Source organism: Megascapheus bottae, chromosome 5 (genome assembly GCF_031878675.1).
Source record: "Megascapheus bottae isolate mThoBot1 chromosome 5, mThoBot2.hap1, whole genome shotgun sequence".
Taxonomy (NCBI): domain Eukaryota; kingdom Metazoa; phylum Chordata; class Mammalia; order Rodentia; family Geomyidae; genus Megascapheus; species Megascapheus bottae.
The window spans coordinates 56232174-56256924 of NC_143513.1; the positions used below are offsets into that span (position 1 = coordinate 56232174).

Sequence of the window (24751 nt, forward strand, 5' to 3'; positions counted from 1 at the left end):
GATCTTCTAAAACATTCCAGCAAGTATTATCATTATTATTGGCTACTTGATTAAAATAAGAAAGAATATTTTTCTGTCTTACTCACTTAAAGTTTTTTTTTTCCAGTTATGGAAGAGACTGGAGGCAAGGAAAGAGCTATTGCATCAAGACAAACAGACTTGGAATCTATTAGTTCATGGAATCAATTTCCATGAGCATGTTTTCTATAAAAAGAATTAAACTCTTTGCAGCTGGGTTGCTACCTGAATACTGTTCATGAGAGGAGTCAGGAAAGCTTTGGATTAATGACTCTGATAACTGTCATTGCCTCCGGACTTCTGTCTGCTGAGCTGTGTTGAGTTTGCTGCCATTCTACTTGTCACAACCATCTCTTACAGAAACTGGCATTTCCAAGTTCTTTAATCTTATCACTTTCAAAAATAAAAATTTGAAGAATCCAGTCTCTGGGTTCTCTCCCAGATTCAAGGACTGATGATTTCTTTAGATGTTTATTCTGTGGGTCATGCTAGAAAGTATGCAAGGGTTCTACAATCAAAACTCAGTGGCCTAGAAAAATAACTCTGCTTACATCTTGACCCAAATAAGGGGATGTTTAAAAATACATAGAGTTGTGCAAAATATACATTTCCACAGCAATGCCAATCATTGTTAGGGTTTAAATCTCCAAAATTCTATCAGTGCATGAAGCCTGATGAGGCTCTCCTATCCAGGGATGTGCCATATACTGCGCTACAAATATAGATTAGTCTTTCTGTTTTGTTTTGTTTCGAAAGAGGACGAATGGTAGAATTGTATACACAAAATGGACACTGAAATCATTCAACAAATCCTTATAGATTAAAATTCCAAGTTTCAATGCCCCAAATTAGGAACAAATTGTTACTAGCTAACATTATTTTTTTTTTTTGGTTTTTGTTTTTTCCTGAAAACAGTTTTATTTGTTACAAAGGAAAGTATTTAACCAAGAACTCCATTTCTTGTGGTACCTCAGCAATCTGGAAGCTGTCAACATTTTCTTTTTTTTGATATTTTTTATTGTAATTAATAAAAGGGTTACATGATATTTGCCAGATAGAAGGTGCATTAATTCACATACCCTTTCACATGTCTTGGTCCCCATTATCCTCCCCCCATCCCCCATCTTGTTTTCCCCCCTTCCCTATCTAAAGTAAGCAATTTAGCACACTTTTCATGTTAATGACAAAGAACCTTGCCACTTAGAATTTGGTTGGATAAAACTTCTGAAGTGATTTTTTTGTGGAACAATTTGAGTATCTAATCAAACAAGAGCTACAACTAGCTCCATACCATTCCTGAGTTGTTTTCATTACAATTATGCTTGCTGGGTGCAGGTGCCTTAACTAACAGAAAGGTTGGCAGGTTAAGGGATCCTCTTTTTCTTAATTTATGTTTATTTTTTAAATTGTAATTAATAGAATGGTACCAGCTATATTTGCCAAATAGAGGTGCATTACTTCACAAACATTTATACCCCTTCTCATGTTTTTGTCCCCTAAGGGATACTCTTGATAAGGGAAGGTAGTGTTTTAGAGAAATGGACTTGTGGGGACAATTCTCCAACATTCTGATTTATAGCCTTTATTCTGAAAACCAAGAATAATTTAGAGATAGGAATCTTTAACTAATAGGAACTTCAGATTATTTTGATGAGACCATCTTCTGAGAATCAGAGAGAATCAGAGCTGACATTAGCCACAGATGCCAGGAAGTTGCCTGGCATTGTTTATTTAGCACATTTCAGAACGGAGCTTCGTGGATGTCAGAAACAAAATTACTTGCCATTGACTTTGGCTTAAGCACCTTCATGGCAATGTCCCTAAAAGTATTGTGTTCCTGGGCTCTTTTCTAATCTCAAATGGTCATTTTCACTGGGGAGTTACTGACAATGGAGATGTCAAGTCTCACAGGGAAATCCTTCCGATGGCTTGAAGTTGATCACCTCCTGCCTTGCTTTTATATGCTGCTAAATAAAATCTTCAGATCTCAGGAAAAAAAAGAGATTAAAAAAAAGCAACAAAAGGAGTGAGGACTGACTAGAAGAGTTCCCCAAGGCACTGTGTGTATTCCTAAGGAATAGCTCTCACTTAATTTGTTTTTTTGGGGGGTTTTTATTTTTTGCCTCTCCAGTCCTACATTGTGAAGTAAAACCTAATAATTCTTTCAAGCCTGAGAGCCCATACACTCCAGGAAGAAATTTCACTGTTCTCTGCACCCCTGACTTTCATATCCTATAGAACAGTGACTGGAATTACCTACCTGTCTAAAAAAAAATCCTCTCAGATGCCTTGCTTCAACATGCCATTTAGTTTAATGGTTGATGGCAAGTCCTAAGCTTCAAAAATTTTAAGAGCTTCTCAAATGAGCCAAACAAACAGATTAGATGGTAAGCCATAGCTCTATTTGGGTCCTATTACCGTAAGTTTCAGCTTACTTGCATGTAGTTTCTTGTTTTTACTGTTAAAAAATTAAAAAGGTCCTTTATGCTTTTGGAAAATTACCTTTAAGTAGTTGTACAAAGGCTTACCATCCAATATGTCAACTTATAAATACAATTATCTTGACCTATATCACCCATTTCACCATTCTTCCTCCTCCATCATTCCGCCATTTCCTTTCAAATTCTATCCCACTTCTCAATTTTTATTTTTCTACATTTTAGACTTTTTCATTCAGTTTTGGTTGTTTATTTCTACTAATTATTATGAAATTTAACAACTTGCTGAATCAACTTTCTTCCCAATTCTTTCTATTAGCACTCTTCTTAAGTTTACTGTTTTCATGTATTTTAGATTTTTTCCTTACAGTGGACAGTACAGTTTAAAAAACCTCCATCTATGTGTGTGAAGGAGGGTATTCCTCATGAGGTTGTAAATCTATTGCTCTACAGAGTATTTATTTCTCTACAGAGCATCTGTAGATTATTTCACATACCATATAATGTGCTTTTTAATATTTTATGTCAGTCAGAGCTTATGTAAAATGCTACATGTTTTAAATTAGACACATCACTGTTAATTGTTGTCGGGGGTTTTTAGTCCTGGGTCCCTCCCGACTTGCAGGAGGGATAGAGAGAACATGCCCCAACCAGAATGAGCCTAGAAAGGAGAGGGCCAACTGACTGTTGGCACCCAGCCCTCCCTCTCCGGAGGAGGACAATCAGATGCGTCAGGGTGACCCGTGGAGGCAGGAACTCGTTTACTGAGGAAGTACATTCAGCTAATACAGGGTGCAGAAACCTATTAGCACAAAGGTGGGCAGGGCGGGGGAGGCCCACGTGTTTACTCTCACTGTAGGTCTCAGCAGAGAGTGATAAAGCAATAGCACAATTGTACCCAATGGTAATCAAATCTCAGCAGAAAGTGATTCACAATATTGAAGATATAGCTCAAAGTTAGGCATGGTGTTCATACATGACAGCTCATTTCTTTGTGTGGTTATCTTACTCAGTGATGCAAATTCATGGGCCAGCCTGACCCTGCATTCAGCTCCCAACAAATTGTAAAAGAAAAAAATGTCTGCACTGCAACTTGAGCCATAGAGGATGTGAGAAGTGCGTTGGGATTTGGTGTTTTTACATTGGTGAGGAGCCAGGTAGCATAGAATGTGAAAAGCAGACCTGAGAAGATAGTTACAGGTAGATTCAAAATTAGAGGTCTGATATCCTATGTATTTAGGTTAGTTACTAGGTTTTTATTTATTTATTTTCCCTTTGTTCTCTCTTGGTAGGATCCTCAGAGGCCCCATAGATTGTGGTCTTATCTCCTTTGTCTGGTCAGGGGGATATTTTCATATGGACTCAGCTGTACTGAAGCTGGAAGGCCACATTAATTTGTCAGGACTTATGTCCGACCAACTGACATCAGATAGATTAGAGGAGCCCCCCGAAGGATCTTTGTCAGATCATGATCTCTCTAGAATACCATTAGTAAATATACGAGATGACCTGATATTTTACATCTTATGGAATATCTTTGCTTTTGATTTTTGACCCTTTGTGTTTTCCACTGATATGTTTTAAGGCCAATACTCTGTTAATTATCTGTTACTCAGATAATTTGTCTTCAAAATCACTTAGATTTTCCTTTGCAGTTAAGCTCACTCAATGATTTTTGCATTGCAAAGTCGGTGCATTCTTTAATTTCCAGTTTTCAGCATCAGTTTTCTCCTCATACTCCCATCTATTCACTTTCTCATATATATTTCGTTGTCCTTAAGGATATGTTTGTATATTAACGTTCTTATCTGCTGATTCTATTTTGATAATTTCAGAGTGTACTTTTACTATTTTAATAGGTCTTTTTTAATAGGTCTAATTATAGTTTGGTTTTTCTACTTTTTTGGCATGTACAATAACATTATATCAGAACTTTTATTTGTTTGATTTCCAGAGCTTTCTGGCCCTTTAATTTTTGCTCGCGACTAGCACTCCACTGCTTGAGCCACAGCTCCACTTTCCTCTAGTTAATTGGACACAGGATTCCTGCTTCAAATCACAGTCCTTAGATCTCAGTCTTCTGAGTATCTAGGATTGAAAAATAGTACTGATTCAGATTTTATTTTGTTTCATTTGGTTAGCCTCATTCACATTTGAACTTGGTGAGGACAGCAAGTCCTTTTACTCAGTCTTTTTGGCACCTGAGGTCCCCATTATTGCTGGGTTGAGACTTTGACATTTTCTAGTATCAGTTCCTTTCAAATTTCAACCTTTCAGTTTTAATAAAACATCTGCTTTATATATGTTGTGAAATTATAATTTTCTGAGTATTAGGATGTCTCCAGTTATGTTATTTGGGCTGGACTGAGAAGACCAATAACATGTTACCTTTTCTTGGGATTTTAAATGTTTACTTGCCAGGTTTTGTGCTTTGTTTCTGAATGTGTACATCTTTTATGTCTTATCTCTATCAGAGGAAGGCAGTTATGTTTATTAATACTTTGTGTTCATTACTGAATCTACTTACTAATTTCTTTGATAAATATTTACTAAACATCTAATATGTTTTGTCTCTTATGTTAGTGTTCTTTTTTCCCAAATAGCATCAGATAGTTCAATATTTAACAGTCATTTAGTAGAACACAAATCTTGCACTATTCAGACATACAAACTTAAGTTAGTTTAGAATATTTATTTGTTCTGCTATGACAAGACCAAATGTCAGGAGCAAGACTACTGCATGGGATGAATATAGGTGTCATGTAGTAAGATCAATTTTTGTTTATCAGAATTTGGGAATAAGTATATGAATTTTTTAAGCCAAACAAAAGCTAAGGATAAAAATAATCTCATCATTCTGCCATTTTTATCTCATGTCGCCTATTTTAAATCTCTGATTAGTACTGATATTTTTATGTATTTATTTGCTTACAATCTATTTCCATTGAGGTATTAATTTTGAGAAGATGTGTATTTGTGTTGTTAATTTCTCCATTTCAGCATTTAAAAGAGTCTTTCTGACACAGAAAACTCTTAATAATCTTGATTCACTAAATGAATGAGTCAATTAATCAATATCTTCAGGCCATAAAATATAAGCACCTTATTATATACATATATAGTTTTATTATCACCATATAGTAGTAACTTTTATTGATTGTTGATATCATAATAAAGTACTAGATAAAAAAGACACATATTCTAAACCTAAAATCATTTAAAGGGGCAATAGCTTTCTCGAACATCAAATTGGCTTGCAGTCACTAATCCAGCATTCCATGGAATAAGGGTTACAATAATTAGTTCAAGAGCCAAACTTCTTTGATCCATGATTCTAGATATGACATTTACTAGCTGTGTTGCTTGGGGAAATTATTTAGCTCTTATATAACAATGATAATAATAATAATAATTTAATGCTTACTTCATAGACTTGTCCATGAAGGCAATTGTCTAATAGGAAAATCTGTAAAACATTCAGAACAGAGCTTCACATAATCCTTCTGGTCCTTCTTCTCATTACTGCTATTTCTTCAAGTGAGTCAATACTGTTATATACTGTTACTGCATCCTTTTTTTTTTGCCAGTCCTGGGGCTTGAACTCAGGGTCTGGGCATTGCTCTGGGGCTTTCTCACAGCTAGCCCTCCATTTGAGCCACAGCACCACTTCCAGAGTTTTCTGTATATGTGATATGGAGGAGGAACTGAACCCAGGGCTTTGTGCATGCTAGGCCATGCTCTTGGCCCCCCTGAGTCCTTTTTATAAAGGTCCATTAGTAAGCTTTTTTTTTAATCTGGCCTAAGAACCATAAATTCTTGTGCTTCTTCACAGGGATTTCCTATTGTCTTATAGGCACAAAGAATGGCAAGTAAATTTTACCATAGCAAAGATATGGAACCAACCTAGATGTCCCTCAGTTGATGAGTGGATCAACAAGATGTGGTATTTATACACAATGGAATTCTAGGCTGCTGTCAGAAAGAATGACATCACCTCATTTGTAAGGAAATGGAAAAACTTAGAAAAAATCATATTAAGTGAAGTAAGCGATAGGCTCAATGGTTTCCCTCATTTGTCATAATCAGTAGAAATCTTGGGCTCACCTAGCAGATATTTACAATAGAACAAAACCTAGATACATAAGGCCATATAGTATGACGCTAAATGTAAGCACCTCCAGGATATAGAGTGATTGTTGTCCGTAATGTACTATGTTATCTCTTATCTCTTTTGCTGTCCCTTGGTTATCTCATATTGTTACAGTATTTCACCTGGTTATCTGATATATTGTATATATGCTTGATTGGTTATTTGAAATTGGATAGGGAAGGGGGGGAAACAACATGAGCAGTGGGGTGGGGGAGGGAAATGGGGACCAAGACATGAGAAAAGGTATCAATGTATGTGAAGTAATGCACCTTCTATATGGTGAATATAATGTAACCCTTCCAGTAATTACAATAGAAATATATGATAAAAATGGCATAGTAAAATTAATGTTTCTTGTCACATTGGATATGATAAGCTTTGAGCTATATGTGACCAATTTCAAAAATTAATAGGATCTTATGTCATCCCTTTGTGCATTATTGCTATTATATTTATAACTGGTTTGATATCCACTTTCTGTATATTCCTTATCACTTAATCCTAAAATAATATTATTTCCATTCTTTTTTTTTTTTTTTTGCCAGTCCTGGGCTTGAGCTCAGGGCCTGAGCACTGTCCTTGGACTTTTCTCAAGGCTAGAGCTCTACCACTTGAGCCTCAGCACCACTTCCGGCTTTTTTTCTATGTATGTGGTACCGAGGAATCGAACCCGGGTCTTCATGCATGCTAGGCAAGCACTTTAACCACTACGCCAAACTCCCGGCCCCAATATTATTTCCATTCTTTTGCTATATTTCCATGGAACAAATTGAGGAATTCTAAGTACTAAAAATCACGTCACTGAAGGTAGATTTCTCTATCTGTGTAAATATAGACTTAAACCATCAGTATGAATTATTTTCACATGCAGAGTAGATCTTCTACATGTAGACATAAAATCGACATAATTTTACAGAGTGCAATCATTACCTTGTTTAAGAATATTGCATATAGGAAAATACTTATTGTTCAAATGGAAGAAAGAACTTCAAAGCTGGTAGCAATAGGCATGATTGTGATAATGTCTGCCATGAAAAATATATCAAACCAGAATACCTGATGGAATATCTTTTTCAATTGCATCTATGAGATTACCACTCACTGATGGTAACTGCCTTAAAAATTGGCAATTTCATGTGTCCCAACAATACTGGTTGAGATAACCATGGACAAGAGGCAGATATTTATATTCCTTTATTCATTTCTGAAACACAGATAGCATCAGCTAATATGATGTATTTCTAACTACTTTGATTATGTGTGGACAGCTAGTATATCTAAAACATTTATTTTGATGAATATTCAAAGGGCAGTGAATGCTTTCTACACAGAGCTTAAGTTAGATGAAGCACTCTAAGCACTCACAGTATTGGCTTTGAGTCCCGCCTTGTCATTTTTTGACACTTGTTCGGTGTCTAGTAAAATTACTCTTTAATTATCTATTTATTCATATATTAATGAGAAGCCATGATCTACCACAAAATTTAGTTACTTTTCTTGTATGTACACAACCTACTGTAAGTTTTTAGAATGGTTTACCTAGCAAAAAATACAAAGACCATAACCTTTTATTTTGAAACTAATTATAGGATCCCTAATGGAGTAGGAATTTATTTATTCAAGTCTTTCTAAACAGATCTACAAGAGAACATGCAAAATAATTCTTAAGTATTACTTTTTCTGTATCTGTTCAATATTGTCTTACGATATTATCAATACATGGTAGGGGCTCCAGCCATGACATTTGCTTAATCAAGAAGAATTTCGCTTTTCCAGGGTTCTTGTGAGTTCTGCAATGTTTAAAAAACTATTAGAGTAAATAACTCCAACTCCATTATATGTATTGCTTTTTATAATTCTTTAGAAATGTGTTTTTGAACAAAATTATGACTCACACAAGAAGGAAGTTGTAATTATTCTGTCTCTTATATCCACCAAAGTAAAATGAATCATATTTTCTTTTATTTTAAAGTAATGCCAAGAAATCTGGTAAAATATCTACTTTTCCTAAGAAGGGAGTAATAGTAATTTCATATACTAAATAACTATGCATCAGGCTTTTATCACATAGAATCCTGCATATTGCACATAATCCATTATGCTTCTTAACTTGTAAGGCTATAATGCAATTATGCCTTTATTTTCCTGTGAAGGATATTGAGTGAAGCTCTTGTTTAAAATTCCTCCCTTTATCTCAATTTAAACAGAGAAGCAAACACATATACAAAAGAAATTAATATTCATTTGGATATTAACCACAAAACCTTACACTAAGCCCTACAGATGTGTTTCTATTTAGACTTTTCTATTTAGAGAAGGTAAGATGGAAAATAATCTAGTTGGTAGAGCAGATAGGTTAATTAATAAAGAAACACTATAATTTGTATGTCCAGAAAGTCAACATTCTCATTGCAAGGGATTTTTCTGTCTTTCTTAAACATATTTCTAATTGACACAATCAACATATGTACCCAGATTTCTGTCAAGAAGGATAAGTTGTAAAAATAATTTTAAGAAACGGGAAGGGAAAGGAAAAAACAAAAGATTGGGATGGGATGGGCAAGAGAAAGTGGAAAAAAAACATGGAAGAGGTCTCAATGTTTAAGACGTAATGTACCCACTATATGATGAATGTAAGTTTATCCCTCTGTACATCACCCCAATAATAAAATACAATTAAAAAGAAAAGAAAAAGTAGCGAAGGAAAGAAAACCAACATGCCCTTTGTTGGAAGCTTAAAAGATTTGGAATATTCTGTAAAATTGTAGAAATAAATAGAATCAAATGGTAAATTTTCTAGTACAATAAGAAGCCTGATAACTTTGTAGAGAAATGACTAAACATTAAAGCTCTTTCAACCAGGCACTGGTAGTTCCTATCTATTATCCTATCTACTCAGGAAGCTGATATCTGAGGATCACAGTGGAAAGCAAGCCCAGGCAAGAAAGCGTCACCTGAAAACTGGAAGTGGAGCTGTGGGTCAAAGTAGTGGAACACTACCCTTGAGCAAAAGAGCTCAGGGACAGTGGCTGGGTCCCAAGTCTAAGCCCCGTCATGGCAAAAAAAACAATAACCCCTCAAAAAACAAAAAAAACAAGAAAACAAAAACAAAAAAACCCTGCAGTAATTTGAAGTGGGAAGAGAAGCTTGCATAGTTGGCATAATGGTTGAAGGCAATGCAAAAAATAAATGACAGGGCAGAAAGATAAAGTGAAGAGAGATGGTTTTGGTCTCCACTGTAGCAGTGGCTGACCTTCACCTTAAGAGTTCTTGGTCTTTTGTAAAGACAGCACAAACTCTGACTCCATGGCACTGTGCTGAGTACAAAACATGTAAAATAGCAAAGGGATACATCAAATGCATAGAGTTTGAAGTATTTAAATTTACATGTTGAATTCTTGGGTTGCTTTCAATGTGTAACTTTTTAAAATCAGTAGTCTTAATAACAGAATTAGTGGGATATAGTCTATTGAATTATCATGTAGATACTTGCATTTGGAATTTCTTTTCTGGGCAATAAATGGTAAAACCTTTCCAAGATAAATCTGTTGTCATGGCTTCCTTTCCCCATTGCTATTCTCCCTGTTTTATTTCCCTTTTTATTGCCCATTGCTTTTAGAAGGAATAAATATTAATGAGTTCTACAATGTAGTTTGTACTCCTCTGTTAACACTGGAGAGAGTAAGCTACTCCCTATTGAGCAATCATCAGCAAGGCAGAGAACTGCCAGCCCCAGCCACAAACCATTTCTTTTACGTCCTTAGATAGCAGAAATGGGCCTCTGGAAGAAAAAAAAATGCTATTCATTCACCAGTGCAGATCCCTGAGTGCTAGTTTCAAAATTCCTTTTGGTGCTATCACTCATCTACAATAGACTTGATGAAATAAGTGCTTAAGGGTTACAAAAAGCACATACACTATCTTCACCTGATAGATTAGGTGACATATTATCTTGTCTTTCTCTCATTAATGGAAAGTCCTGGATTAACAGCTATGGCCTCTTTCTATCTTGGGTTACAGGGATGAGGTAAGATGAAACAATGCCCTTGACATGATTCCTCAGCATAAATATTAGCAGGGCTTGGTGGGTTTCTAGAAATTTGTGGCTCAGTGACTTAAAGCAAGACACAATGAGTATAAATAAAAGCCAATACAAGGACTGAAGATCTACTTCTAACACATATGGTGGCTTTTTCCAATTTCCTTTTTCCTTCTAAATCTTTCATCTAAACTACAGTAAATAAAGCCTTTCAGGAAACAGACCTGTGTTTCTGGTTCTCATCTGAACACAGTGATTTTCTTTGGCTTAAGACAGGCCAAGAGCCATGATCTGTCACAATTTGGGAAATATTTATTGGAACGCCTATGAGATTTTAAGGTTCAGGGCACTTTATATCACAGACTCCTTTGGTTTGTGTTAAGAATTTTTTCAGTCTTTTTTGTTCTTCCTTTTTTAAAATAATTAAAATTCAATAAAATTGCAAAAAACTTTGAAGCCCAGACTCCTGGATTCTTTCTCTGATGTCTCAGACCATCTGATAGCTTGTGAAACAGGCTTTCAAATGATTCTCCTAACTTTATGGTAAAATCAACTCCTGGTTGCAATCAGTCATGCCACAAATAAAATAGATTCCTTTTCCCATTCTAGATCTAAAGAGTGACAAGCTCAGTGGTTTGTCTTCTCATACTTCTCAAGGCATCTAGGTGATTCCTGAGCTACATTTTGAAAATGCAGGCTTTAGAGGAAAATAACTTGCCTGGTGAATGGGTTATAGGTGCTTCATAGAGAATGACATAGTTAAGATTCAGGTCTTTCCTAAAGATCCCCTGTTAGTTATGTGAAAGCATCAATATGAACTCTGAGTAAACCGAGCTATCAACACAAGTCTATTGTTAGCCTATAATCTTCATGGTGATAGGGATCATGGATACTTTAGAAAAATTCTGTTTTCAACATGTAAATCTGTGTGATGTAACCTAATAATTGTTTAGTGAGTACTTGTTGAGCAAGTGAAAAGGATAACAAATGGGATACCTGAACTAGTGAGACTTCAACAGTCACACTGTGATGTTCAGAGGAGTAAAATGTAGGGAATAAATAGGTGTAGTCATCATTATCATCAATGTTATTAGTATTATTTTCTTTTATTCTAAGTGTTTGGGACATAATTGCAGGTATTTACAGGTATTTCATTATATCTTATATTGTTAGAGATACTCAATTTTTCTAGATTAATGTTACAATGTTATAAAATGTTACCCAGTAAGCTTCTCACCTTGTTACTTTAATATCATTCATATATTTCGATAACACAGTCTTTGTTGAACACTTCAATATGAACAATGAACCTTTTTTTCCTTAGTTGATGATTCCTTTCTTTACATTGTTTATGTTTTTCCACTAACAAAATGGGAAATACAAGATTGAGAGGGGAATGTACTCATGTTTGAACTACTCATAAAATTTTTGTTGTCTGTCTTTCAATTTCAGAAGCATACAGTCACGTTCATGCATCATTAAATAATATCAATTTGGTAACAATTAGTGACAACTCAACTTTTATTGAATTTTATGTTTGTAAGTAGCATCCTGTAGAAAATTTCTGGCATTTATGATTTTCTGAGGAAAATTTCAATCAAACGACATTTAATTGACCCTTTTGTTCATTCTTTTGGATAGTTCTGACATTTTTCACGTGTTTATAATTTGGGTTAGTCTTATGTTATTTCCTTTAGACAATAAAAATTTTAACTGTGCTTGACATATGAACATGACATTATTGATCAGGAACTAGAATGTGTGGTTGTGTATTTGCCTGTGGGCAGCATAGAGCTTTTGGATGCTATGATTGGGCACAGACTTGACAGTGTGCTGCAAGCACGAATGATACAGGCAGAAAAGGCATGGTGTATGGTGTCTATTATGAGTGTTTAATCTTTTGCAGAATTCCTGTCAAAAGACTGAGTCTCCCTGTATGTATTTATCTTAGTGAAGAAATTTCTGGATTCCCTTATCAGAACCGCTTTTGTTCTTCTTGATATTTTTGTCATCTACCCTTTGGAATGTGCCATTTTCTCTATTCTCCTGTAAACCCCTTAAGCTTGTCCTGGGCTAATTTGCCTGTGTAAATAGAGGTTGGGGGAGAAATTAGGAATTTAACCATATCTGCTGGTAAAAGTCATTTCTATCCCAAGGTGGTAACTGCAATATTAATTATTTAATAGACAATACTCCAAGATATCACTGCATGGGTATCTCTTCATTTGTTGTCCTGGGATTTGCTGGTTGGAACAGCACTTGCCAATATGGATTAAGTGTCATGAATAATCTACACTCTTAATCTAATCACTACCAACATTTTTTAATACAGTTAGCTAGGCTCATAAATGTTGCTCATCACTAAAATAAAATGAGCATCAATAATAACTTTTGATGCCAACATTTGAAAACCTCATTACTAGTCTTCTTCATTTAGCATTAAAGTAAAAAAAAAGTAAAATATTTTTGTTTCATTTAGCACCTTACCAAATAAATGGAATTTTACCCAATGTCTTTCATTTCCTCTGTTAAATTAGAGTATTTATTAAATATCCATATATTACTCATTATTAAATTAAATGATCAATTAAATAATTAAAATTAACATGTCAGCTATAAATTAATGATTAAATTAAACTTATATTTTTCTCATTATTTAAATTTTAATATGATTATGACCTAATAAAATATAATGGTATTCCATACCTGATCATGTAATTCTTTTGAAGCTATTGATGATTTCACTGTTTGTTGATTTTCTTGAAACTATTTCTTTCTGTCTACTATATTTCACATACCTTGCAGTTGGTGAACTGAAATCTCACCAGATTATATTCAGATATACTAAATAAAATATTGTATTATTGTTTTTCTTAATCCTATGCATTCTTATTCAATTATATATGACTCTTTCCTTAATTTTTATCTTCTTCTGGTCCCACTGAATAAATTCTTGCTTAAAGGTTAGCACTAATTATTTAGTTTTAGGTACCTGCTATCCATTTAGAAAATCTTCAGCTTATGTGTTTTTTCAATTCTTGAACTTCTATCTCTTCTTTTTCAAGCTGGTCTCTTTGGGACTCATTTTTCATATTTTAATTTTTTCTTTAAAATCTTTGATATATTTTAGCTTATGTCCTCTCTGGCCTCTATCCACTTTTCTACTGTTTCTAAACTTGTATCCAGTCTTGAACTTCTATCTTTTCTTTTTCAGTCTGGTCTCTTTGGGACTCATTTTTCATGTTTTAATTTTTTTCTTTAAAATCTTTAATATATTTTAGCTTGTGTCAGTCTTAGGGTTTATGAGGCATTTTCAGTCTTCTTTAGGATGGCATATTTTTTTCCTGCATATTTGGGGATGGAATTCAGTATGGCACAGTTAAATAGGAGCATCCCTACACCTGTACTACCCTGGTGGGGGCTGATTTTGTTTCTTTCATGCAGCATCATTGGCTTGATACACTTCTTATACTAATTTCCTGGTGTTTTATTTTTGGATGGAGACATAAATGGGAAATCAGTGTGAGAAGAGGCCCATGACTGTAATTCTTGGAGAGGTTTATTGTCCCTGATCAGCTTTACTGTCATCTCTTAAAAAGGTTCAAAAGCTGAACCTTTCTACTCACTTGACACTAATAACCCTTTTAGCTTGGTGCAGTAATACAGCCCTTCTGCATGTACTTTGTTTTTCTGGCTAAAGGTTCTGTGTTACACCCATAATTAGATTCATTGTTCCTAAGCCTCTATAATGTGTAACCCACCTCCTGGACCATCCAGCCTCAGGGCAAGCACAGATACATCAGTCCAACCATTCTCATTGTTCCGGTAAACCCTTAATCAAGACACCAGGTCTGCTCTTAATAGCATTTAAACAACCTCATAACCCACTCGTCTAAGTGTTTCTCAGGGATGATTTCCAGGTTATTTACTCTGTCATGTTGCTGAAAATGGATTAGAAGGGTCATTGACAAGTAAGTGTGTCCCAGAGATGATGCGAATATAAAGCCAACTAAAAATTAAAACCAGATTTCTTGAATTTTTGTCTTGAGGTTCTTTTAAAAGTAGCCTGAATATGCAAAATAAAGATTTTGAAGGTTATCTACGGAAAATGGATATATTAAACATTTTTCTTAAATGAGCAGCTAGTGTGGTCATGACTCATTAATCTTCACTCATGATATAATCTAATCAGAATTGAAAGAGGTTGAAATAGTTTTTCATTAATAGATGAATGAATATCGGTAAGTGTAAACATGGGCTCTTACTGAAATGAAGATTATTTTTTTAAGCAGGAGATGCATTTGAAACATTTTAGAGATATTTTTACATAGCTTTGTAAAAAGTATTATTTTTACAAATATTAATTATTTAGCTTGGTTTGCCTAATCTACTCATATCAACAACTGTTCATTGAGTTCTTAAGATATGTAAGCACTGGTTTCCTGATGTCTGAGTGGCCCTGTTACATTTTTCTTTGATTGTCTTTTTGATTGACTACTTCATATAATCTCATGAGTAAGATCTTCATCTAGTAAAACTGTCTAACTTACCTCTGGTTACGATGCTAAATTCCTCAATCTGGCTCCCAGCAGGTAAGTTTTCATTAGCTTTTATCCCAGTGGCTGAAGCATTTTATCTCTAGTCTCATTATGTGTTCCATTCAACACTGAGAAATTCCAGAGGATAACAGCTCTTCTCCCAACTTACAGTGATGACTTACAAGAAGGATATGATTCCTTTCTACATTTTCTATGTTTAAGTAGTTCATAACTATATTATTGATCCAGAACTGTATATTTCTCACTGCATCTACAGCACAATGTTTCCAAAATAGAGCCATCATTCCTTTTCTTTATAGTTCCTTTGTCACTCACCACATTAAGACTGCTAAGCACAAAGTGGAATACTCATAAATGGGATAAATTAAGCAGTGTCAAGATTTACATTACTTTCTCTCAATAAAAATATAATCACCTTTTATACACCTTTGTATATCATGATGATGTTTACTGAAAATTCTAGTGTTCTGTAGTTTGAAAAAATCTTGTATTTTTCTGTAACTTCCTCCTACATAGTCACATTATAAAAGTCAAATGGCAAAACATTTATATTTCATGGGATGGCTTTGGTATATTTCTGGTAGTAAAAAAAGTGCCTTTTTTAGGTAGTTGAAGAATCACATCAGGGAACGAAGGAGACTGATCATTCCCTGATACACATTTCTGATGGGAAAGTGATGTTAAATAATTTTTTATCCATCTGTTATTTCAAAAGTGATGGATAGGTGAGGTACAGTACTAGACCTCATTGCACTCTGAGCACCATAAGCACAACCTTTCTGTACTTAAAAAAAGAAGCTTTGGCAAAACTGAATTCAATTGTAAATAAAATCTACAACCATCATGAACTTGCATGTTGTGTGGGATGTTGTGACTATTTTCATTTCTTTGCAACACACAAACATATATGCCTTCTTGATTATTTTGTTTTGTTTGTATATTCACTGTTCAATTATTCTTCCTTTCATTTATCTTTCCATAGGGTTTCAATATTTTCTACAGATATGTTTCATTATATCTCATTCTATGAGCTCAATGAGCATGTTTTTTCCCCCTATCACTAATCCCAATCTCACTAACTTGTGCCACAATAGTGTTTGATATATTTTCTACAGAAAAAATTGTTTGTATATTTAATCAGCAAAAGTCTTCTTTAAATTTATGTACTATAAATCATTTTAAGCTTCACAGTGTCTTGCTATTAATAATTTTATTTTCTTCTTTTTTAATTCTTTTCCAGTCCTGGAGATTAAAGTTAGGCCTTGGTCATTGTACCTAAGGGATTTTTGTTGTTGTTCCTTTTTTTGACAGTCACTTGGAGATAAGAAGGTCTCACAGATTTTCTTGTCCAGGCTTACTTGCTTTGAGCCTTGACTCTCAGATATCAGTCTCCTAAGGAATTTGCAGCCACTAGCATCCATCCTATTTTCTCCCATTTATAACTATATTTTGTGACAACTGAAAATTTTCCTTGAGTTATTACAGGTGAAACCTACTTTGTTTTCACTTTGACTTTTACAAACAATAAATTTATGTCAGTGAGTCTAATAAGCAGCAGTAATTTCATGAGCTTCCTTGGACTTATCCAGGAAACTTGCACAGTCATATTCTGGTCAGGGTAGAATTTCAAACTAACATGGGTTCAAAATTGTTTATAGTGTGGCAGAAATTGTGCAGGGTTTTCTTTCTAATCTTTTTTTTTATGCCAGTCCTGGGCTTGAGCTTAGGGTTTGAGCACTGTCCTTGGACTTTCTCAAGGCTAGAGCTCTACCACTTGAGCCTCAGCACCACTTCTGGCTTTTTTTTTTTATGTATGTGGTACCGAGGAATTGAACCTGGGTCTTCGTGCATGCTAGGCAAGCACTCTACCACTAGGCCAAACTCCCGGCCCTCTTTCTAATCTTTTATCATAAAGAACTTGTTAAACCTCAGCAAAAATTAATGAAATCCTATCTTAAGAAATAGGCTGGGGGCCGGGAGTTTGGCCTAGTGGTAGAGTGCTTGCCTAGCATGCACGAAGACCCAGGTTCAGTTTCTTGGTACCACAAAAATAGAAAAAAAGCCAGGAGTGGTGCTGTGATTCAAGTGGTAGAGTTACAGCCTTGAGAAACCCCAGGGACAGTGCTCAGGCCCTGAGCTTATGGCCCAAGACAGGACAAAACAAAAGAGACAGGCTGGATATGGTTGCTTGTATCTGTAATCTCAGCTATTAGAAAGCAAAGGTGATTACAGCTGCACACTAATTCTGGCGGGGGGAGGGCAAGTTAGGTAACTGGAGATTTGTCAGAATAGTAGCTAAAGCAGAAAGGGCTGGGGATATGACTCAAGTGGTAGAGCACCTGTCCAGCAAGTTCAGGTCTTGAGTTCAAAGTCCAATATCATCACTACCAAAAAAATCCCTCCAAACCCCCTCAAAATGGAAATTAGAAAATTTGGTTTGCATATTCCTGTGAATTTTCTAAAACACAACATTATAATGTTTTCTAGTTACATACCCATTATGTTTTAGTGTAAGAACTTAGTTTTATATTTAGATTTCCATTGTAGATGACTGTTAGTTTTCACATTTTGATAAAGGGACGCTTTGGAGGTAAGCATTCCTCAGTATGCTAACATTTTCATCAGTGTTAGCGGAGATCAGTCCTCATCTGAGCTGTCATGTGGCCTCTTGTATAAGGGAAGCCTGTGTGTGTGGGCTCAAGTGATGAGTGACATGGGAAAAATTCTGTGAATTGCAAATATAGTTGCTAATAATAATTTTTGAAAAAGAACTTGTCAAAACTTTCCTCTAATGTGATAGAAGGGACATTTTATCATGTGAAATATTGTGAGAGAAAAGTTGTCAGTATCTTGAGGAATCTTAAGGGCTAAGACCAGCAGAGTTCATGAGTTCATGGAGTCACTTCAATGTCATGGGAAGCAGTGTTTCTTATTTTCTATATGCTAGCCCCCATTTAGTCAATATTTGATGACGTAATTCAACTGACACAAAGAATACAATACTTTATGAGTACTTAACCATAAATGTTTTGATACTAATCTCTGATTGTTTCTGTCTAGTGTTGTCTAAATCAGTTTAGCAGTGTAAGTACCTGTGAGTAAAATCTTCACACTAATGTGGTCATCAACCTTTTATGCAATGTGATTTGCCAAAGTCACATGAGAAGTTTATGTGACTTTCACACCCACCACCTGCTTTCCCTTTTTGTATCAAGAAATGTATATTGAGTTGAGATATTTCCAACACCTTCCACGTGCAAACAAGTCATAAGTAGAACAGTGTAAATCCGCAAAGGAATAGTGTAGAATCTGTTCTACTGATTGTAGTAATTGCTCTTTGGGCAGATAATTCATGGTAACACAAAGTTTCTTGAAATTTGTGCTTTCTTACTAGGACTCATATAAGGAATTGATCTGAGGGCTAGTAGTCCTGTTTATTGAAGGAATATAGGTAATGGTTCACAGTTCAAGTGTCTTCCATTCACACATATTTGTAACTTGTTTTGTCTCCCTGGTACCTGGGGTAGTATCCACTCCTATTGGATAGCTCCCTATTAGGAAATGGAAGGAATCTCTGAGAGGAAACTTACATGCAGTAACGTGAGAAGAGTTTTAACTACCAAGAGAGTAAATTGTTTTTGCAAAAACAGTAAGAGGCTTATTAGTATTCTTAGTATGTACTATAAAAGGACATAAATTCCTAAATTACTCATGTTACACACTCGGGTTATAAATATTCATTTTAGGTGATATAATTATTTCTCTATCTGTTGACCTTTACTTTGGCATTTGCTTAGTTTAACAGATACATCTTAACAGTGGTGTGTGTGTGTGTGTGTGTGTGTGTTCCTTTCTTTGACTTTTAGTTTTGGTTCTCTCTGCAGTGACTTAATAAGAATATAAGAGACTGAAAAAAACAATTTAAAAAACTAGCTGCCATTCAGAATTCTCAAGGAACTCTTGAAAGTAATAACCTACAAGATATAATTGACATTCAGAAACTAAAATCTGATCTACCTTGAGCAATGAAATTATACTACTCTGAAAAGACTGCTATTATAAATCTACCTAAGAGTGTTAAAAATGCAGCCATTAAAGTGGCCAAAAATATTATGTACTAACATTCCATGTTTTATGCTATTTCCTTACAACCTCAAGATATATTAGTAGTAAAATGCATCCCTAGGCCAGATTCCTAAATGAGTTAACATGCTGTGTAAAGAGAGAAGAGTTAAAGTTTGGAAGCTGCTAGAACAAAACTTCAGTGATTATCTTCCATGAATTACTGATCACTAATGTCATTTCATTTTGTTGGGACAGAAACTAGCTTTTCTTTCTTTCTTTTTTTGAAGTATTCATTTCTCTCTATTTTTCTCTTCTTTTCTGAATACTTTTGCTCAGATTCTTTCTTTGAATACTTCCCTGTTATTTTCTTTTACTTGCTGATATCAGTAAGGTCTTTATTCCAACCAACATACTTCCTGGGGAATTCTATCTTGTCCTACCTAAAACTTGTCAAATACAATATATGCATCTTCATCAGCAATACGTACTTTTTTTGCCTTTTTAAAAGAAGTTATGCCAGATTTTCTCTTGTAATCCTAATCTACACTGTAAATTGTATTCACTGTAAATTTCCAATCTAGTACTGTGGGAAAGTCACATTAGGAATATGGGCCCACCTGCCTGTCACCTCATTGGGAGGTTTGGCTGTGGTTTTTGAGGTAAAATAAGGCTACCTCGAACCCTGGGATTGGCCCCGCAGCCCTCTCTGACCGCACCTACCTCCCCTTGCCCTACCCACCTGTATGCTGATAGACTCCTGCATCTTACTTTAGTCCCTTGTACTTTCCCAATAAACGAGTCTTGCTGTGACAGTCTCCCTGGCGCGTCTGTGTCTTCCCTCTGAAGAGGGAGGGCTGGGTGAAGGCGGCCAGTGGGCCCTAACCTTTCTCGGGCTCGTCTTAGTCAGGGCGTGTTGTCCTTGCCCCTCCTGAGGGTCAGGAGGCAGGGAGCACTAAAAACCCCGACAAAGTACCACTCTGCTCAAGTGTTATCAAATAACTGCTTACTTCCTGTTTCCATGATCCCCGAAGTCATTCTACCTCACTCCTGTGGTGCATAGTGGTAGAGTGCTTGCCTAGCATGAATGACCCGGGTTTGTTTTCTCAGTACCACTTACATAGAAAAAGTCAGAAGTGGTGCTGTGGCTCAAGTGGTAGAGCTCTAGCCTTGAGAAAGCCCAAACACAGTGTTTAGACCCCCCCCCCCCCAAAATGTTTGGGACAGGGAATTTGGCCTAGTGATAAAGTACTTGCCTAACAAGCATGAAACCCTTAGTTCTATTCCTCAGTAACAAATACACGGAAAAAGTCAGAAATAGTTCTGTGGGTCAAGTGGTAGAGTGCTAGTTTTGAGAAATCTCAAGGACAGTGCTCAGGCCCTGAGTTCAAGCCAAGGACTGGCAGAGAGAGAGAGAGAGAGAGAGAGAGAGAGAGAGAGAGAGAGAGAGAGAGAGAGAGAGAGAGAGAGAGAGAGAGAGAGAGAGAGAGAGAGAGAGACAGAGAGAGAGAGAGAGAGAGACAGAGAGAGAGAGAGACAGAGAGACAGAGACAGAGAGACAGAGACAGAGACAGAGAGACAGAGAGACAGAGAGACAGAGAGAGTAGCAAATCAGAAGTGACCAATGATGGAAATCTACTAATTATCTACAACCATCACATAGACAATTGATGACTGCAACTAATGCCCGGAAGCAGAACTTTTCATGTCCCACAATGCCCTATCTATTCCTCCACAACAATCACACGCCCTGCTGCCATCAAGGAGACATTTGGAAGAAAGCAGTACTTACCTTCTTTGTCCTTATCGGTTCTTAGGTGGGAGAGGAGATTTTCATTGGTTTGCACACAGTACACCTCTCTAGTCTGCACACCTCCTCCGCACAGGGCGGTCTGATTTCCCCGTCTCCTGTCCTGCTGACTGAGCAACGGGTCCACGCGACACTCTGTCCACTCTCCTGCTCTCCAGCCATACCTGAGAGAGGAAAACTTCTATGACCGCCATGCTTGAAAGATAAAATTCTACTCTACACCTCTCAATGGTAGCTCTAAAAATTAATCTTCAAAGTTTTTCTTTAAACTCCTTCACCATACACTGGAAGTATGTCAAAAATTCACTTTCAGCGAACTTTGTTATCTTCAGTGGTGTCCCATTTACAGAAAGGAGATAAATTTAGATTGATCCTTTTTTTAATTGCAACTACTGGAAGTCCCTCATAAATATTTTATGGAAAGAAGAGCACGGTGCTTAAAAGGTTAACTTTTATGTTCAATTATGCTGAACCCCAGCTTGTCCTTTCTAGATACAAATAAGAAGAATTGAGATATGAGAATGGAAAGCATTCTAAATGACAGGAACCCAAGCATTTGTTTTGCCCTTAATGAGGTGAATGGAAATGGCTTCTTTATATTGGAGCAAAACTTTAATTATGTGTTAGATGCAAAAATATAATAGAGCATTTCAGAGGTGTGTTTTATTGTCAAGATTTTTCCTTACCCCCCCTTCTTTTTTCTTTTGATAGTTTAGCATCTCTGAATCGTTGATAAGTACTGATAACTGATGAAAAGAGTTGATGTTTCTAATTAATGCTGCATGGGAAGAAATGTTCTATGATTCCCAATTAAATCTCCAGTCAAGATTATGATAGGTACCAGGGAATCATCAGTTCAGCACAGGCTTGAAGGTGACAGACAGAGAATCATTTCCTGATGTCATTGAAGATAGAAGGTGATGGTATTTCTCCACCTCTAAGAAAGTAGATATTCTAAAAGCCCAAGGAAAACAGCTCATATAACACTTGGTGTCACTTAACCAAGCTACTTTCTTAGTAATCACATTAGCAGCCAACATAGGTAGAAATGGATATGTTAAAGTTCATTTCCATTGGACAAAAAAGGTTAGTTATCCTCACATATTTAGTCTGACTATTTTGCTCTGTGAAAAATGAGGTTGTTTGGCCTAGAAGTAGAGTGCTAGCCTAGCATGCATGAACCCCCCGGTTTGATTTCTCAGTACCACATACATAGAAAAAAGCTGAAAGTGGTGCTGAGGCTCAAGTGGTAGAGTTCTAGCCTTGAGAAAGTCCAAGGACAGTGCTCAGGACCTGAGCTCAAGTCCAGGACTGGCAAAAAAAAAAAAAAAAAAAAAAGAAAAGAAAGAGTAAGGTTTCTTAACAACAAAAGTGAACAGTTCCTGTTGTTTTTTTTTTTAAACTGGGGATTCATGGTTTCATAGTGTTGTAGAATTGAACTATTAAGAAATAACCTTCTTTACATTGTTTATCAAGGAAAGTCAGGGCTCAGGTCCATTCCAGAAACACAGATAACTAATGCATAGTTTCAGGGATAGAAGGAAGTAATATAAAGTGGGTCATTTTTTCAGGAAGTTAAAATGATAATTTTGAAAAAAGAAAAGAGTTGGGACTTAGAACAAACCCAACAGATTGTATATTCTAAGAAAACAGGTTATATATTCTAAGAAAAGTGCTACACTTAAAAAGGGAGAAGACTTGGTTATCTGTTTATTTTGATACAGTAGTAGTGTAAGTCCACAATGTGAGAACCTCATAGAAAAGAGAACATGCTAGAAATACAGGTGATTTTCTCAAGCCTATGGAACAAAGACAAATGGTCACAAAGGTAGGACAACAGATCATTAGTCAACTGTCATGTTGGAATTCAATGAATAATTCTAACTCTGTAGAATTGAAAGTTTCATACTATTTTTATAATATCATTATTTTGCTTCTTCACAGTTTCATAAATTGTATTCATATTTATAATATGTGGAATATTCAAAAGAATTGTCCAATAAATTTGGTGTTTTCCATTAAGAAATTAAAATTCTCTAAGTTGATTTATTAATATTGTATATGCATACTAAGCTAACTCCCTGTTATAACAAAATGATTTTTGGAAATGATTTCCTTAATGGAGAAAAAAACATTTTTATATTGCCAAACATTTCAGAACCACACTTATTTCATTTTCATTCTTCAATAGACATTTATGGGCCACTGACCATGCTCCAGGCCTTGGAATATGTGATGTAATAAAACAACAAACCAACAAATGAAGAAAACAGACTCAAACCTTAATGAGGTCAATATTTGTCTTCAAGAGTACATTAAAGTATCACTTCATTTTTACGAAGTATTTCCTTCTATTGGATTAAATGTTTTATATACTTTACAAAAATATAGCAGATGACCTCACAGGGTACTCATTAATAGACTGTGGGCCAATAACCAAATCAACCTGTTGACTGTTTTGTGAATATATGGAATACAGACACATTCATTTGTTTATGTGTTGATTATAGTTCTAGTGGTGATAGTGAACCATTTCATCATAGGTAGCTGTGGCCTGAAAAACCCAATGTATTTACTATCTGCTTTCCAATATAAGAACTTTGTTAGTCTCTAAGACAGAAAGTATATCAATTCTGAACTGCTTCTATAAATGTAGCATTTATGGACACTCAGAACTACAGCATTTAGGCACACTTAATTCTGTCAACCAGTACTTTTTTAGGATAAAGTTTATAAATAGGTATTTGATTTTTTTCTGTTCAAAATATATCATAAAAATTCAAATGGGTTCCAGTGGCTTTAATCCCAGCTATTCAGGAGGTTGAGATCTGAGGATCACCGTTCAAAGAAAGCCCGAGCAAGGAAGTCCAGGAGACTCTTGTCTCCAATTAGTTGTCAGAAAACAGGAAGTGGTGCAGTGGCTCAAGTGGAAGAGCACTAGCTTTGAGTTGAAGAGCTTAGGGGCACTGCCCAGAACCAGGGTGCAAGCCCCACTATAGACACACACACACACACACACACACACACACACACACACACACACACACACACACAGAGAGGAATCACCATTTCCCTTCAGTCGTTTATGATAGCTAAGGATTTGCATTTGGGAACACTTCCACATTTACTCACGTGGCACAGAGAGACACTCCATCTCCTTGCGACACACAGGGTTCTTTTTCCTCCAGTTCTGGACACTCATTTTCACTCCCAATAGGAAATTGCTGGATGGTCCGTGTCCTTACACGCATGCCCGTGGGGGATGCGATATTGAGGCATGTTTTTGAGCAAGGGCTCCATTCCGACCACTCTGACACTTGGCACTCTTTGGTGATCACGCATGACTGGAAGGTTATTGGCATTTTCTCTTGCTGGCAGAAACTGCAAAAGAGCATTGATAGTCTCACCATGGATGCTCAGGCAGTAATGCATTTTGTCTTTCACTCTACAGAGTAAAACATGAACGCTTTTACTTCTAGTTGTTATTATTCCGATTTCATTGGATATATTCCAACATATGAAAACAAACTCAGCCTGCTGCTGGTGGCTCATGCTTGCAATTCTACCTACTTAGGAGGCTGAGATCCGAAGATTTCAGTTCAAAGCCAGCCTGGGTAGGAATATTTTGAGACTTTCAATTAACCACCAAAAAGCTGGAAATGGGGCTGTCATCTC

The 24751-nt window shown here is 35.9% G+C and overlaps 1 protein-coding gene across 1 annotated transcript in view; it reads right to left on the reverse strand.

Moving 5' to 3' along the window:
* Thsd7a (thrombospondin type 1 domain containing 7A) overlaps positions 1-24751 on the reverse strand; it is a 200063-nt gene that overhangs the window by 152880 nt on the left and 22432 nt on the right. The window contains exons 2-3 of the mRNA XM_090333170.1: positions 24209-24457; positions 21059-21240 (exon numbers count right to left, since the gene is read on the reverse strand). Of these exons, the coding sequence (XP_090189296.1) occupies positions 21059-21240; positions 24209-24457 (431 nt within the window). The remainder of the gene's footprint in view (positions 1-21058; positions 21241-24208; positions 24458-24751) is intronic.